Raw genomic sequence first — 15,583 nt, 5'->3', positions numbered from 1 at the left:
TCATAAAACAGTGAATCTAGAAAGACCCTTGGGATGACCTGGCTTCATCAGTTCATTCCACAATGAGGGAGCAGAGCCCAGAGACGGCAAGTGGCTTGCCCAAGGCCACACGGCAGGCCTGGGCAGGGGGACACGCACTCAGGAGCCAGAGAGACCGGGTCCAAACCCCGCCCCAACACCCCCAGCTCAGGGATGGCATGCACGTGTGCTCTCGGCCCCTCTGGCTCCAGGCCAGCCCCCACCCAGCCCAGTGTTCTTGCCCTTCACTGCCGGGTTCCTCACTGTTTGTGGAGTGAGCTCTGAGATTCAGAGGAAGCAGCCAGGGAGCAAACCCCAGGGTGGGGGGTGCTCCAGGAGCATCACCCCCTCCGCGCCCCCCCCCCTGCCCCGAGCAGCACCACTCAGGTCAGACCCTGGGCTCTGGACTGTAAAGCCTGACGCCCACCAGCTACAGCGAAAGCTACCTGTGCACAGGACGCTCAGAGGACCCTCACATTTCAGCCACAGAGCCGTGCAGAGCCCCCGATGGGTGCCCCACAGGGGCCGGCACCCCCTCTGGGGGAGCCGGGCCCGCGCATCTGTGTCGGGAACACTCACTGACCTGGTTGGCGAAGAGCAGGTGGCACACGGTGTGGTCATCTGGGTCTTTCATGATGGCGCGGATCACTTGTAGCATCGGAGTGATGCCTGCAAAACACAGGCCCAGCAGCGCCAGGCAGGCACGGGGTGGGGTGGAGGGGAGGTGCCAGGACAACCAGGCCCGGGCTCCTGACCTTGGGGAGCTCACGACTGCTTCTATCTGCGCCCTGACCCTGACCCGTGACATCTGCCTGCTGGGGGCTCAGCGAAGGGCTCTGGGTCCACATACCGGTGCCTCCCGCAATCATGCCGACAGACTTCGCCGTCTTGATGACGGGGTTGGATTTCTTGTCTGGACGGATGGCAAACTTTCCTGGGGAGAGGAGAAGATAGAAGGAGACGGGGAGACCCCAGCTCTCAAACAGGCGGTACTTGGGGCTGGACGGGCCGGGGAACCCGCTCCCGCTTCGGGGGCCTGAGGTGTGGGCAGCCAGCTGGGGGCAGGGAGACGATGGGAAGGCGGAGCTACAGGCCAAGGGGAGCGCGAGGGTGAGCCCCTCACTCCCACCGCAGACGGTACTGGGGGGCGGCGGGGGGGCTGGGGAGCGGGACGTGCTCCAGCTCGAAGCTTTCACTTGTTTTCAGACAAACCAAGCTGGTCTGGGGGCCACATCTGGCCCCCGAGGGCAGCCCGTGTGCAGGCCCTGTGCTGGCCAATCTCCCTCCTCTATGGCCGAATAAACCGAGGCCCCAGAGAGGAGACGGCCTGCCCAACAAGAGTCACCCACCCAGACAGCGGCAGAATCGGGGCCCTGCACCCAACCTTCACCGCGCCCGCGGGGCCCCGGGATTCCAACCCAAATCACCTTTGCCCTGGTAGACCAGCAGCCCGTTCGGGCCCCGGAACTCAATGGTGTCCCCAATCTTCATGCTTTCCAGGTACTGGGACATCTTGCCCCCAGCAGGAAACTTGGGATGGGTGTCTTTGAAGTAAACCTGCAAGACATTCCCACAGTCCGCAGGGTCACCAGGGTAAGCTCTGGGCCACAGAGGCAAGAGAGGAACCTCTTCTAGGTTTCTTCTGCAGCCTGTGTGTGGCTTTCTCACGCAGTGCCCCGGCCAGTCGTCTGCGTGCCAGCCCCCCTGGAGTCCGCCCTTCCCCAACATCCCCCGGGAACACAGAGCCTCGGCCTGCTGCACAAGGCGACCAACCCGAGGGCCTGCTGCATCAACGTTCTGCGGAGAACTGTCTCCATGCCCCCTCCCTGCAGGAGATTCCCACGAGGTCAGCGCAGAAAAGCCTCTGGGGAGATGGGCTGGGCCCCACCCCTCCTGTGTATCCTCAGCTCTTTCCGTTCTGTGCTGTCATAGAGACAGCGCTCCTGGAACAATTCCCCACCGCCACCCCCTACCCCGCCGTGCCCTTTGGGACTTCCCCTCTGGAAGAAGGGAAGGGCTACAAGAAAGACACGGGGAGACCGAGGGTGAACAGCTCGCCCTGGCCAGGGCTGAGGGTGCTGGGCCTCGAGGGGCAAGCAGGAGTGATGGGCAGGGAGGGGGCGGCTGGGGAGGGTGCGGGGACAGGGAGAGGCATGTGGGCCAGGACTCTGGCCAACGGGGAGCAGGGAGCAAGGTCTCTGAGGCAGGAGGGTCTGGTCTTCCTGAGTCTCCCATCCTCTACTTGGATCCCCCCCACCGACACCTTCTCCACATCCGGCTAGAGTGATTCCAACAAGAACAGAGGTCCGAACCGGACCGCCTTCCCTCTCCTCTGGATAAAGGCCCAAACCTTACCGGGCCCCCAAGGCCCTGCCTGCCCCCCAACCTCCCCCTTCTTGTCCTCTGAAGCCCCCGCCCTTTGCGTCAGTCTAAAAGCCTCCTTCTGACTTCAGGGCCTTTGCACCGGGAAGGTCCTTTTCCTTCCTCTCTGTCTGGACAACGTGTCCTCGGCCCCCACATCTCACCCCCCCTGTTGCCTGCCCAGGGGAGCAGCGCCCATCACCCCACCTGCCTCACCTCTGGTGCCATTCCAGGCGCTCAGTCTCACATGTTTGTCCCCTGGAGCAAGGGGGTCCGCTCTCCAGGCAAAGACAGGCTCCTGAGGCTAGGCCTGGGCACCCAGCACGATCAAAATGACCCCAAGCTAAGGAGGGACCCAGGCCACAGCCTGGACTGACAGACCCTGCTCCCTTCCTGCCCTCACAGCCCCTGGGCCTCAGCTCTGGCCCAGAGGGGGTCTCTGCCGGTCCCTCCACCATGAAGCACCTAGTGAGGGGACCCACGCAGCAGAGGTAGGACAGTAAGCCTGGTCCACAGGAACGCTGAGCCAGGGTGGCCATGGGGGTTGGGGCCCATACTGGGAGGGCCTCCGACAGCCCACATCCAGGCCTGGGCTGGTTCACAGTAGTTGGACGTGTAATCCAAGAACATGGATCATTCTGGAAAGCCTGTGCTTCTAACTTTCACAAAAGTGTACTGTGCTGTGGTTGGCATTGCTTTTTCCACTCAATACGATGATTTTTAAGATCCTTGTTGGTTATTCTGCGCCTCTCTGGTTCTAAAGGCTGCGTCTCCACAGTGTGTGCTCAGCCCTACCCACGATGGATCCCAGGTCTCCAGACAACAGCCCCAAGCTCCTCACACTGCTCCTGAGGGGCCCGTGGGCCGTTTCCTCAGGAAAGTGTGCTCAGGAAAGGACCTGCTGGTCACAAGACCGCGTGACCGAGTGCAGTGAAGCGAGCACCCTGGGGCCACCACCAGGGACCCAGCGCCCCAGGCTTTGCCCATCCAAGAGCGGGAAGGTGAGCCCTGCACGAGCTGCTCGACCTTCCTGGTTTCTCTTCTGCAGACGATCTGTCCTGAGTTGAAGACACTCATCCTGAGCCCCAGCACCTGCCCTCTGCCAAGACCTCCATATTGGCTTTTGCTGGGGAGCCAGAGTTTGCCAATCATTCAGAAACCAGGTGCAAGGGGGCACTGGGCCTTCAGAGACCAGGTCAGCCCTGCCCCCACGCGGTCATGGCCCCGAGACCTCACCTTGATGACCAGGTCCACAAAACCCTTGTCGTCATCGCTGGAGACGGGAGTGTAGGGCCGGATGACCAGGTTTCCATCGATTCGAGCCGAGAGGTAGATGTGCTGGCCTGCAGGACGAGGAGGGGTGATTCCGGGAGTTCTGGAGGGGCCGCCAACTGTCTCTGCAGGGTCCACTGAGGCCAGTCAACTCACCGCCCTTTGCCCCACCCCGTACTGAAAGCCTGGCCTGGCTTCGGCTCCACGACCCCCTTCCCGCCCCCACGGGGATTCCCACCACGTCCCAGTTCCTGCAGCCACACCTTTGCTCACGCTGGTACCGCTGCCGGGGACAGCAGCGACTTCCCCTCTCTGGCTGACGCTCATCCCTGGCGGCCCCCATGGCTGTCACCTTCTCCTTGAAGCCTTCCCCACTCTCCCTAGTTCGAGGGCAAAGCTCCCACCCCTGCGGCCCAGCACCCGGTTCCACTCGGGCTGGGTCAGGGCTGCGCTCACCGACAGGGAGGCCCAGGATGTGCTGGGGCGACGGCAGGGCGAAGCGGAACCGCCGGGTGTCATGGTTGATAACCTGCAGGGAGGCCCGAGCTGTTAGACGGCACCCGGGGCAGGGGGACCCCCGACCGCCGAGCTCCCAGCGCCCAGTGTGAGAAGCGATGCTGATTCACGTGGACTCACAAGCTGCACACACGTGGGCCAACGCTGGGTGTGCCTCTGCTCTCACGGGCCCAGAGAAGGGCAGGGACCCAACCGGGGCCACACAGCAAGGTGGTCGGGGTAAGGAATGAACTCGGATCCCAAAGGAAGGCTGCCAGATGGCTCAGGAAATTCTGGGGGCAAGAGAGAGGACCCAAGCCTGCCATCAGCTTGGACAGTGTCCTGGGGTGGCAGGAAGAGCTCGGGCCCCGGGCTGGCAAACCAGGGGCAGGGCCGAGACAAGGCCTCTGTGGGGTCTCCCCTGCACCCAGTGCAGCCAGGAGCGTGGGTGTGGAGGGGTCGTTCGGACGGCAGGCAGCTGTCGGGCACACGTTCACGCCCACGTGAGACTAGGCGATGTGGCAACGTGCGCTCGTGGACACGGTGTCATCACTGGGGACAACAGACTTCTCCGAAGGCACAGAGCATCACTCTGAGCGTCCCTGAAGTGTGCAAGCAGAGCCCGGGGGTCTGATCTCAGGAAGCCAGAGCCCAGCCACCTCTCAGGACACTGGGCTCGGCAGCCAGGGGTCTCCCCGCCCCAGAAGCCCAGGCCCGAAGCCGCATCCCCCAGAAACCTTGCACTCCATGCAAACTGAGCCCCAGGCCTTCTGGGAACGGAGCCCAGGGTTCTCAACTGGTCCTGGGGCTCCAGGTCAGAAACACACATGCCAGTTTTTGGAAGAAGAACAGAAACGAGGGGAAAACACTGATAATTATTGTGCCGGCCAACGCTAGCAAGACGCAGCAAAAGTCACACGCGAACATCGGTGCAGAGCTCCGCACGGTGCCGGCATTCGGCTGCTGGCCATGATGAGCTGAGCAGTAGAGCCCCAGAGGTTCAAGGGGACCGTGCAAGTCAGTGGGCCCAGGAAGGGCAGGCGGTGGGGGCCTCCCTGTGCCTGTGGGGGAGCTCGGCGAAAGTTTCCCAAAGTCGACCCACCTGCTGACCCCAAAAAGCCACCACTAGGCTATAACGGGCATGGGGCAGATTTAACTGCTAGGACTTTTGCCACAGGCCCGGTCAAAGGGAACTGGGGGGGTCCACTGTGTGACGTCCCTATGAGGAAATACGAGACAGTCATCAATGAACTAGGGGAGCACCTGGGCGGCTCCGTCAGTTGAGCGCCCAACTGCGGCTCAGGTCACGGCCTCGCAGTTTGTGGGTTCGAGCCCATCAGCCTCTCCACTCTCAGTACCGAGCCCGCTTCAGATCCCCTGTCCCCCTCTCTTCCCCTCCCCCACTTGTGCTTTGCCAAAAATAAATAAATTAAAAAAATAATAATAATGAACCAGGGGAGCCTGGGGGGCTCAGTCGGTTAAGCGTCCAACTTCAGCTCAGGTCATGAGCTCACGGTTCGTGGGTTTGAGCCCCACATCAGCCTCTCCACTCTCAGTACAGAGCCCGCTTCAGATCTCCTGTCCCCCTCTCTTCCCCTCCCCGGCTTGTGCTTTCCCAAAGATAAATAAATTTAAAAGATAATAATAATGAACCAGGGGAGCCTGGGGGGCTCAGTCGATTAAGCGTCCAACTTCAGCTCAGGTCATGATCTCGCGGTCCGTGAGTTCGAGTCCCATGTCGGGCTCACTGCTATCAACCGAGCCCGCTTCAGATCCTCTCTGCCCCTTCCCCGCTCACGTGCTTTCTCTCTCTCTCTCAAAAATAATAAAAAAAAATTTTTTTAATCAGGCTATTAAAAGAAAGAGAAAGTAAGTACACACCTAAAACTCCATACGTCATATATACGCGAATGTGATGCCCAGAAGAAGGCTCACACTGGCCCATGAATGGGACCCTCTGCACAGGGGTGGTGTGGGGGGGATGGGAAGGATGGGGCATTCATACTTTATAAACAGGATTTTTAGAGTGAACACATATAAATCATACGTTACTTCTGGAATTAAAATTGTTAAAACGATGGGGCGCCTGGGTGGCTCAGTCGGTTAAGCGGCCGACTTCGGCTCAGGTCACGATCTCGCGGTCCGTGAGTTCAAGCCCCGCGTCGGGCTCTGTGCTGACAGCTCAGAGCCTGGAGCCTGTTTCAGATTCTGTGTCTCCCTCTCTCTGACCCTCCCCTGTTCATGCTCTGTCTCTCTCTGTCTCAAAAAAATAAATAAACGTTAAAAAAATAAATAAATAAAAATAAATTGTTAAAATGTCTACAAAACCTATTGAAAGGGTAAGTCTGGTCTCATCTGGGAAGTGGCGGGTTTTTTTCCTCTTTGGTTTTTGACTTTTCAACGAACTCCTGGTACGAAAGCCGCTCAGGAAGCCCCAGTTCTGCGCCTCGGGGACTTGGGACTGATGTGGAGCCCAGGGCGGAGCAGGGGCCCAGGGTTCAGGGCCTTGCAGGTGACGTTCTCTGCTCCATGACTCAGTTTTCCCTGTCACACCCCTTCCGAGGCAGCTGCGGGTGGCCAGAAATAGCACGAGGGAGGGGCTCTGATGACAGAAGAGCAGCCGCTAAAGGGAGGCAGGGCAAGGGAGGGAGAGGGCGGTTTTAAATCACGATCAGAAGTTTGAAACGGAAGAGCGTCCAACAGGGAGGGCGGGAGCAAGCCCTCCAGAGAGGCAGGGGGAGCCACACAGAGGGATCATGCGGTCACGCAGGGAATCTGCACAGAGGCGAAAGTTATCTGAGTCCAAGAAGCACCAGGCCCCGAGTCGATGGCCGTGGGGGCGAGGAGGAGTCATTAGCTTTAAGGAAAGGCGCACCGGGACGGGAAGCCCGCGGGACCAAGGCAAGGGGCAGGCCTGAGTCCTGGTCCTTCCCCTACCACACAGTGTGACCTCCGATACCCCCCTACTCCTCTTTTGCCCTCTGTTTTCCCATCTGTTCAATGGGTGCTTAGACCCAAAAGTCCTGAGGGGTCCCTCTTGCTCTGACCTTCTGTGGGCTAGAGAGTGGGGTTCAGAGAACAGGCTCCGCAGTCAGAGACATAGGTTCAAATCCCTTTGCAGCTTACTAGTAGCCTTAGAAAGGGACATCACTTCGGGGCACCTGGGAGGCTCAGTCAGTTAAGTGTCCAACTTCAGCTCTGGTCATGATCTCATGGTTCGTGGGTTTGAGCCCCACATCCGGCTCTGTGCTGACAGCTCGGAGCCTGGAGCCTGCTTCGGATTCTGTGTCCCCCTCTCTCTCTGCCCCACCCCTGCTTGTGCTCTGTCTCTCTGTCTTTCAAAAATGAATAAACATTAAAAAAAAAATAACATTTAAAAGAAAGGGACATCACTTCAATTTTCCCATCTGTGAGATGGGCAGACAATAGGACCTACTTCGGGGGGGGGGGCATGCCCTGGGCACACAGCAGGTGCCAACAAACACTGTGATGCAGGCAGGGAGACAGAGGAGCCTCCGGGGGCCCATACCCTGCCCCCATGGTGACTGGCACTCACCTCCTTGTCGATGAGCCTCAGCGGGTACTTGATGTCCGGGCTCTCAAGGGTGATGGCCGGGGTGGAGCGATGGAACAGCTTCATGAGCAGGTTGTAGAGGAACCAGACTGGGGAGAGGACCACGTGGCCCAACTGAAATGACAGTGACAGACCCACGAGGTCAGCGTGGGCACGGGGAGGGGCCTGCCACCTGTCTTTCCCGCAAACACACCAGTTGTTTCACACCTCCAGGCCTCTCTCTGCTCATGCTGTCCCCTCTTCCAGGAGCACCCTCTCCCCCACCATCCTCATCCAGGGAACCCCATCACCTACTTTGGCGTCAGCTGGGAGAACTTACAAAAACAAGACACGTGAAACCTATCAGTTATTCCTAAGTCACTGGAAAAGCTCCATTTCCCAGATGAACCAGGACAAAGAAAGCTACCTAACTGGGCATGTATCCCTTTTCACTTTGGCTGCTAGGAAGCTCAGAGTAAAGTTCACAAGTAATTATGCTTAACCTTGAGCACTGTGTGCCTGTGCTCCCTCCCTCCTTCCCTTCCTTTAGTCAGTTTCCCTGGTCCTACTAAGTGATCTCAAGTGCTAGCTCTATTTAGACAGACAAACCCCTGAGCCCCAGGATTCCGCCTTCAGGTGTGGGGGACAGCTGAGGCACTGAAATGGACACTGGGAAGCTCTGCTCCTTGCTGGCTGTGTGATCCTAGGTAAGTCCCTTCCCCTCTCTGAACTGGACCAGGTGACCTGCAAGGTCCCCTGAAGCTCTGAGAGTCTACTGCTCAGCACCATGCTGAGCCCCACACAGGTGTTCATCCCAGGACAACCCTCATAGGGTTGCAGATGAGCAAACAGCTCAGAGGGGTGAAGCAACTTGCCCACACTCACACAGCTGGTGGGTGGGGAGCTGCAATTTGAACCTGAGTCCACTTGCTTCCCCAGTCACACTCTTCAACTACCGGCCCATGCTCACCGTGCTGTGTGACCCTCAGAGGCTCCTCCTTGCCAACGCCCTGCCCCCCACATCTCGACCTCGGAAAGACCCTAAGAGGTGGTTTCGATTTTTGAAAAACAGACAAAACCCAAATCTCATGGCAGATAGCTCACTGCTTAGGTTCATTTGGAGAGAACAACCTTGCAAAGAAAGACGACTGGCCACCTGTACTTTCTAGCTGTTTTTTTTGTCCCTGGGCAAATCACTTAGCCTCTCCCAGCTGCTTCTCCATCTGTGAAACGGGATCATTTCATCTGTCTACAGCCATGAGGAAACAGTGAGGGCTATTCTCCAGAGTAACTGGCCAGGGCTCCTCAAAAATGTCAATGGCACACACACACACAAAAAAAAACAAAAACAAAGAAAGGGTGGAGAACCGGTCCAGATTAAAGAAAGCTCTTGTGGGTTGAACGGTGGCCCCCAAAAGATAAATCCATCCAGATCCTGGGAATGTGTCCTCACCTGGAAAAAGGGTCTTTGTAGATGCAACTCAACTAAGGGTCTTGAGACGAGATCATCTTGGAATACCCTGGTGGGCCCTAAACTCCGTGACAAGTGTCACCGACAGCCACCAGAAGCAAGAAGAGACAAGAAGGACCCTCCCCTAGATTTCCAGACAGACAGGTGATCTGCCAATACCTTGATTTCAGACTTCTGGCCTCCAGAACCGTAAGGGAGTCATTTCTTTTACGCTAGTTTGTGGTGATTTTTTACACAGTCCTAGGGAACCAACACAGAGGCCAGAGAGGCAGAACAACGGAATGTGATGTGTGGTTTTGGATCGAATCCTGGGCCAAAAATAAAATAGTTATAAACGTCAATACTGAGGCAATTGGCAAAATATGAATTAAGGCCCACAGATTAGACACGAGCATTGGATCAACGCTACTTTCCTGATTTGATCACTGCCCTGTAATTACACAACAGAACATCCCTGCTCTTAGGAGGCACCCACTGAAGTACTTAGGGACACTGTGTCTGTAACTTACTCTCAGATAATTAAAAAAAAAAAAATATGCACACACACCTAACAAAGCAAATACAATAAACGTTTACAGTTGGGCCATCTGGGCAAAAAGTTTACAAGAATTCTTCGTGCATTCTTGCAACTTCACTGTAAGTTTGAAATAACTTCAAAATAAAACTAGGGCTGGGGTGGGGAGAAGGCCACAATAGTGGTTCAAACAGTGAGGCTGGGAGCACAAAACACTGCTTCTCCAGAAAGCTGTCTTGGTTTTTGTTCGGCACCCATGACCAGTACACCTCCCTGACTTCGGTTCTCTCACCAAACGACCATGTGTTCTTCTTATCATAATCCTACTAGATCCCTTTTTTGCCTTGGTTGCCAGGAAGCTCAGAGCAAAGTTCTCTGCTGGCACGGAGGCCTCTCTGCTTCCTTTGTGGGCTTCCTGAGGTAGTGAATAGACTTGGAGGTGGTCCTTGCCCTACTCAGGGCTGGGTGAGAGGACCCCGCTCTCTCAAGGCCCACCCTACTGCTCCCTGGCTTCCTGGAAGCCTTGCCAGGATTCCCACTTTGTGTCAACCCAGGGAGGGTGCTCTGGCCGAGTACCTGAGCCTCAGTGTCTCATCTGTAGAAGGAAGGTTAAGAGCTACCGCTCGGCCCACCTCCTGGGGGAGTCAAGATATGAGATGAGATAAGGGTACCCAGGCCACAGAGGGATGTGGGCGCACACACAGGAGCTTCTCTTGACACCCTCGGTGGGCCTCTACCACTGGGGAGACGGAATACCCAAGTGAAGGAAGGGCAGAAGCACCAAGATCCCGCGCCAGGCCTGGCCCCTGCTCCCCAAACCGGCCCGGCGGCTTCAAGTTACCCTGTTGCGGCTGTGGGCTGTGGTTACAGGCGCGCTTTGTCGGGCTTAGAACAAGGTGCCTCTCTCCCAGGCAGGGCCTCCAGGCTGAGTGCGGTCCAGGCCTCACCCCACAGAGCCCCTGGTCTGTGATCGATGGGTCCGAAGGAACGGGCTGTGGGAGCCAGCCAAGGCTCCCCTCTCCAGCCCCACCCACCACGCGGCAGGGGTCTCTGGCAGCCGCACATTTAACCAGCACCTACCGTGTCCCAGGCACCGCACAGCGTTCCACCCATCCTGGGTCTCGTTAAAGGCCCTCGTTAAAGCCCCAGCTCAGGACCTCAGGAGAGAATCGTGGCCTCTCCAGGCCCCACCCCCCTCAAGTGCAAGAGGACAGTCTCCTCCAGGGCTGGGGAGGACAGGAAGACAGGTGAGAGGGCCGTGCACAGAGCAGACGCAGCAAACGTTCCCAAGCTGGCACAGCTCCAGGAGTGGGACGTGAGCTCCCTGAGATAATCCTCGTTTTCACCTTGGCTGTAGGTGCTGTGATTATCACCAGGTTACAGATAAGGAAACTGAGGCCCAGAGAAGGTCAGTGTCTTGCCCCAGGTGCACCACAGCCGATCCTTGGGGGGCCACACTCACAAGTGATACTACTGTCCCTGTTTCTCAGAGACGTTAAGTGACTTGCACGTGGTCCTACAGCAGTCAAGGGTGGAGCCAGGACTCAACCCCAGGCCCGTCTAGCCCTTCCGGAGCCACCTCCCAGGCCAGGTGCCCTCTCTGTGCCCCAGCCACAGAGCCCAAGGCCCGAATCCCACAGCCTCATACCCTGCCTCTCGTGATGAGGCCCCAACTTGCAAACCAACAGGCCACCGTCCCCTCCTCAAACACCCACGATGGCTCCCCTCTGCCTGCCTCCACTCAAGGCCCCTGCTATGTGGCTGTAACGCTGGCCACAAGCCTTTCCTCAGGCCTTTGCACACTCTTCTTTCTGCCCCAGATGCCCTTCCTCTTCCCTCATCCAGCCAGGAAACTCCTACTCATCGTTCAGACCCCAGTCTAAATGTCAAATCTTCCCTGGCTGGCCCCTCCCTAGCTCATCAGGCCCTCAGCAGACTCCCATAGCCCCTGCTCCCCTCTCTAAACGCCCCTGGGACTGAGGACTATTCCGCAGATTCCTCTGCTACGGGCCCTGCCATGTCAAGCGGAGAAGCCATATCCATGGGGAACACTGGTTGGGGAGAAAGTGGAGTGAAGTTAGGTTTGCATCGTAGGGAGCCCTGGAGATGAACTCGAAGGACAGTGGGAGCCAGCTGGGGTTGTGTCTGGTGCTCCCCGGAGTTTTGATTTCCCCCAACACAGCCGCTTGGCCTGCAGCTCATTGTACAATCTGCAGAGAACCTTCCCCTGTATTTCCTCACTGACCCACAGCGGTAGGAAATAGGCCAACTGCATTCTTCATTTAACAAATGAGGAAACCGAGGCTCAGGGAGGCCCTGGGTGGAGGCCGCAGCCCTAGCCCAGACCTTCCAGCTTCTAAGTACCAGCCTCGCGTACCCGGGACGCCAGCCGTGGCTCAAACGGCTGGGCCAGAGCCTACGTGTGGTCACAGTCGCCGTGAAACAGCAGATCCTAGATCAGAAGCCCCAGAAGGGGCAGGGGTGGGGGGGGTGGGGGAATCTGTGGTCTCATCACCATTGCATCCCCAGAGCTCAGAGCAGGGACACTCAGTAAACATGTGTGGATAAATTCGTGAAGGGACAGCAACAAGCCCCCCCCCCCCCCCCCCCCAGGTCTCTGTCTGACTCTTTTTATTTTGCCTGGAAGTTTCAGGAGTCAGGGCAAGAGGCCAGATCCCTCCCGGGTGAGGGCGGGGCACCAGCTCATCTTGTCCCTTTGAAGACCCACAGTCCTCCACAGAGCACAGGCCAGGGTGGCTACGATCCTAGCTTCGATCCTGGCTTCCTGGCGGCTCCACATCTGTGAGGCACGCCTACCGCGTGGAGGGATGCTGGGATCAGAGCCATGGCCGGAAGGAGTCGCCCGTGTGGGCAGCTGATAAATGTCAGCAGCAGCCTTCCTTCCAGCCTCCGGTCCCCAAAACTGGGCTATGCAGAGCAAGGTACAGCTGCTTTGCTCCTTTATCTCACATAATCCTCAAGCCTAGGAGACGGGAGCTGATACCACCCCCATTTCGGGCGAGGAAACAGAGGCCTGGGTGAAAGACCTGGCCCGAGGGCCAGGATGTGAACCCAGGCACGTGACCGAGTCCACGCACTGAGTCACCGTACCGCCCTGCCTCTCTGCGCCTGTGGACTCTGCATATGTACGAACTCCTACCTGGGGAGGCAGCTGTGGGCAGACCCTCGCTGTCAGTCAGGCCTTCAGGCCATAAACCCCAGTGAGCACACCTATCGGGACTCACGGGGGATTCGGGGAACACCAGCCAGGGGACCCTGCCCCTGAGGAGCTCAAGCCGGTGGGGAAGACAGACACAGTCCGGGGAAGGGGAGCCATGGAAAGTTAAAGGTAGAGGCTTTACCAGATTCACAAGGGGTAGGGATGCCCTGTTCCTACAACCTGGGGGCAGAATGAACTCTGCAGCCCCTCCTAGTCCACGGTACCACCCCCACCCCTGCAAGTCGTGGACAGAGTAAACAGGAGGCAGATGGTGGAAGCCAAGGCCCCACCCCAGCTCCTCCTCAGCCTTGCTGCTCAGACACACACACGTACACATGTGTATGCACACATGCGCGCACACACGCACACACACACAGTCACCACAGCCCCTCGGGGGGGTCTAGGGGACAGCTGCCCCCCAGGCCTTGACCTGGTGCCCCACAGGCTGTGCTCGGCCCACCGGGGAACCCACCACCTGCTTTTCCTCACCTCTGCTGACACAGAAAGAGAGAGGGAAAGGGGCAGCCAGAGTCCCAGGGTGTCTCCGGGGCGCCCCCACTCACCCACCATTGCTGAGGGGATGGGCAGCCTTGCTGCCCCCCACACGGCACCCTGCCCAGCTGCCCCACTCCGTGGAGTTCCCTACTGGGACCCGGGCACCCACTGTACCCAGGTGGGGTCTGAGCACAGGCCTAGCCCTCCCGGGGGGCCGGCTCCGGGTGCTGAGGCTTACCTGCCTGCCGCCCGCCAGCCGCCCCGCTGGGATCTGAGTGTCCACCTCCCTCTGGGTCCCCTTCTCAGGAAGTGGGAGGGAGTGGAGGAAGTTCTGCAGCGGGGGGCTCCTGGCTCGGAACCGTGGGGGAAGTGCACCCAGGAGGAGGGGCAGGTGGACAGCAGAGCCACTTTCCGTGGAGGAGACACAGTCCGGCTCCCCTGGAGCTAGGGGCAAGGGCCACGGAAGAGCCACAGAGCTGCGGGGGCAGCGAGGGAGCCTGGGACTACCTGTCGTGGCGGTCTATCGGGGCCCACTGAGCACTCACGGATGTGCCGGGGGCAGGGGAGCCACGGTCCCGGCTGGCAGGCCAAACCCCCGATGTTCCCCCAAGTGCCAGTCCCTGAGCTGGGGCCCCCTGGAGTATAGGAGGAGGCCTCCTGCAGAGCCTGTACACCCCAGATAAGAGTCTGGTGCCCAGAGCCTGAGCCGGCCTCCCGCAGACCCTGTGGAGCTGGTGTGCCAGGAGGCCCGGCTAGGGTCTGCTGTGGGCATTTTGGGCTACGTGGGGACCCCAGCAGGTCAATCCCTGCCCACCTCTCGGACAGAGGGGGCCGTGGAGCTGGTGAGTCTCCTAACTCACAAGGGGGTTGCAAGGGGGCCTTGGCAAAATGTATGGAGCGGCCACATGCTGGGGGCACAGTGACAAATCCAACCAGCACCAGCTAGAAAGTGAGAAGCACTGTGGGAAAACAGCAGGGGTGGGGGTCCGGGGGCGGGGTTGAGTAACGAAGGAGGAGGATCAGGAGGAGGAGGATCAGGACGTTACCCTCAGTAATGCCCACAGGTTTGCCCTGGGCAAGGCTGCTCCTAGGTCTGGATGTCCCCCAGAGTCCTGGGCTGGGCCACAACTGCAGGAACAAACACACGGAGGCCAAGAGAACCATTTGCCTCATCCTGAGCAGGAGCCCCACAGAGCCAGAGGGAAGAGGCAGGCGCCTGGGGTGGAGGTGGCTGCGGACGCAAGTGGCTCTGGGCCTAATCCTCTTGATGCCCGCCCTGCCACTGCTCCCCGTGCCCAGCCAGCTCCCGGGACCAGAGCACGTCCGGGGGTGGGGGGCAGGAGGGAGGCTGGAGCACCCGTCCCCAGGCCCTCCACTGTGGCTTTTGAGAAATCCCAGAGAGGAGGCGGGCGGGGGAGGTGGGGGAGGGAGGCACCGGGAGTCCCAAAAGTGACAGCATGATGGTGGACTTTGGAGCCCCACAAGTTCAGCACCACCACCCCCAGCATGGGAAGGCGGCCAACTGTGAGTCGAGTTTCTTCATCTGTGAAACCGGGTTCCTCGCGAGGGCCTCACAAGTCTTGCAGCGCCGCAGCAGCAGGCAGGGGTGCAGCGTGGTCACCGGTGCCCGGAGAAGCCACGAACCCTGCCATGCAGCCGCATCGCCCGCACGCGCCCCCTCCCACATTCACGCGCTCGCAGAAACTCTCACACACGTGCACTCGGCCACACACCCTCTCACTCACTCATACTCTCCTGTACTCGCACCTCACACCACACCCACTCCGTATGCTCACACTGAGCCACACATCTGCACACACACACACCCGCGGGCGCTCGCGCACTCTCGTGCACGCTCACAGTTCACAGCACACCCCGCCGTGTCATGTTCACACTCGGCCACACACGTGCACTCACCGACTCGCGTGCACCAGCATTCTCACACGCACTCTCGTGCACACTCGCACACTCGGGCACACGCCAACTTTCCCAGCCACACCCTCTCTCCCACCCTCGCTCGCAGGGCTCACGCGCAGCCCGCTCCGCCCTCCACGGGGCGGGACCCGGAGGGATGCGGGCGGCGGCGGGGCGCCCCAGTGCCCGTCAGCCGGGTGCCCGCCGCCCGCACGCCCCTCGGGAGGAGGGCTGGGTCCCGGCCATGGAGGGCCGGGGCGTGAGTCACGG

At 59.2% G+C, this 15,583-nt stretch overlaps 1 protein-coding gene across 2 annotated transcripts in view; it reads right to left on the bottom strand.

The window, feature by feature from the left end:
- Positions 1-15,583, bottom strand: part of CYB5R3 (cytochrome b5 reductase 3) — a 28,249-nt gene that overhangs the window by 12,409 nt on the left and 257 nt on the right. Inside the window, exons 1-7 of one of the 2 annotated variants that reach the window (XM_086712113.1) lie at positions 13,638-13,739; positions 7,703-7,834; positions 4,108-4,180; positions 3,616-3,722; positions 1,446-1,575; positions 869-952; positions 602-687 (exon numbers count right to left, since the gene is read on the bottom strand). In XM_086712113.1, the coding sequence (XP_086568239.1) occupies positions 602-687; positions 869-952; positions 1,446-1,575; positions 3,616-3,722; positions 4,108-4,180; positions 7,703-7,786 (564 nt within the window). In that variant the 5' untranslated portion in view covers positions 7,787-7,834; positions 13,638-13,739. Of the gene's footprint in view, positions 1-601; positions 688-868; positions 953-1,445; positions 1,576-3,615; positions 3,723-4,107; positions 4,181-7,702; positions 7,835-13,637; positions 13,740-15,583 lie in introns of those variants that run through there. The other variant, XM_086712112.1, reaches the window with a different exon arrangement.

Source organism: Puma concolor, chromosome B4 (assembly GCF_028749965.1).
Source record: "Puma concolor isolate L17-30 chromosome B4, mPumCon1.1.hap2, whole genome shotgun sequence".
Classification (NCBI taxonomy): domain Eukaryota; kingdom Metazoa; phylum Chordata; class Mammalia; order Carnivora; family Felidae; genus Puma; species Puma concolor.
This window is presented reverse-complemented; position numbering and strand designations above follow the sequence as displayed.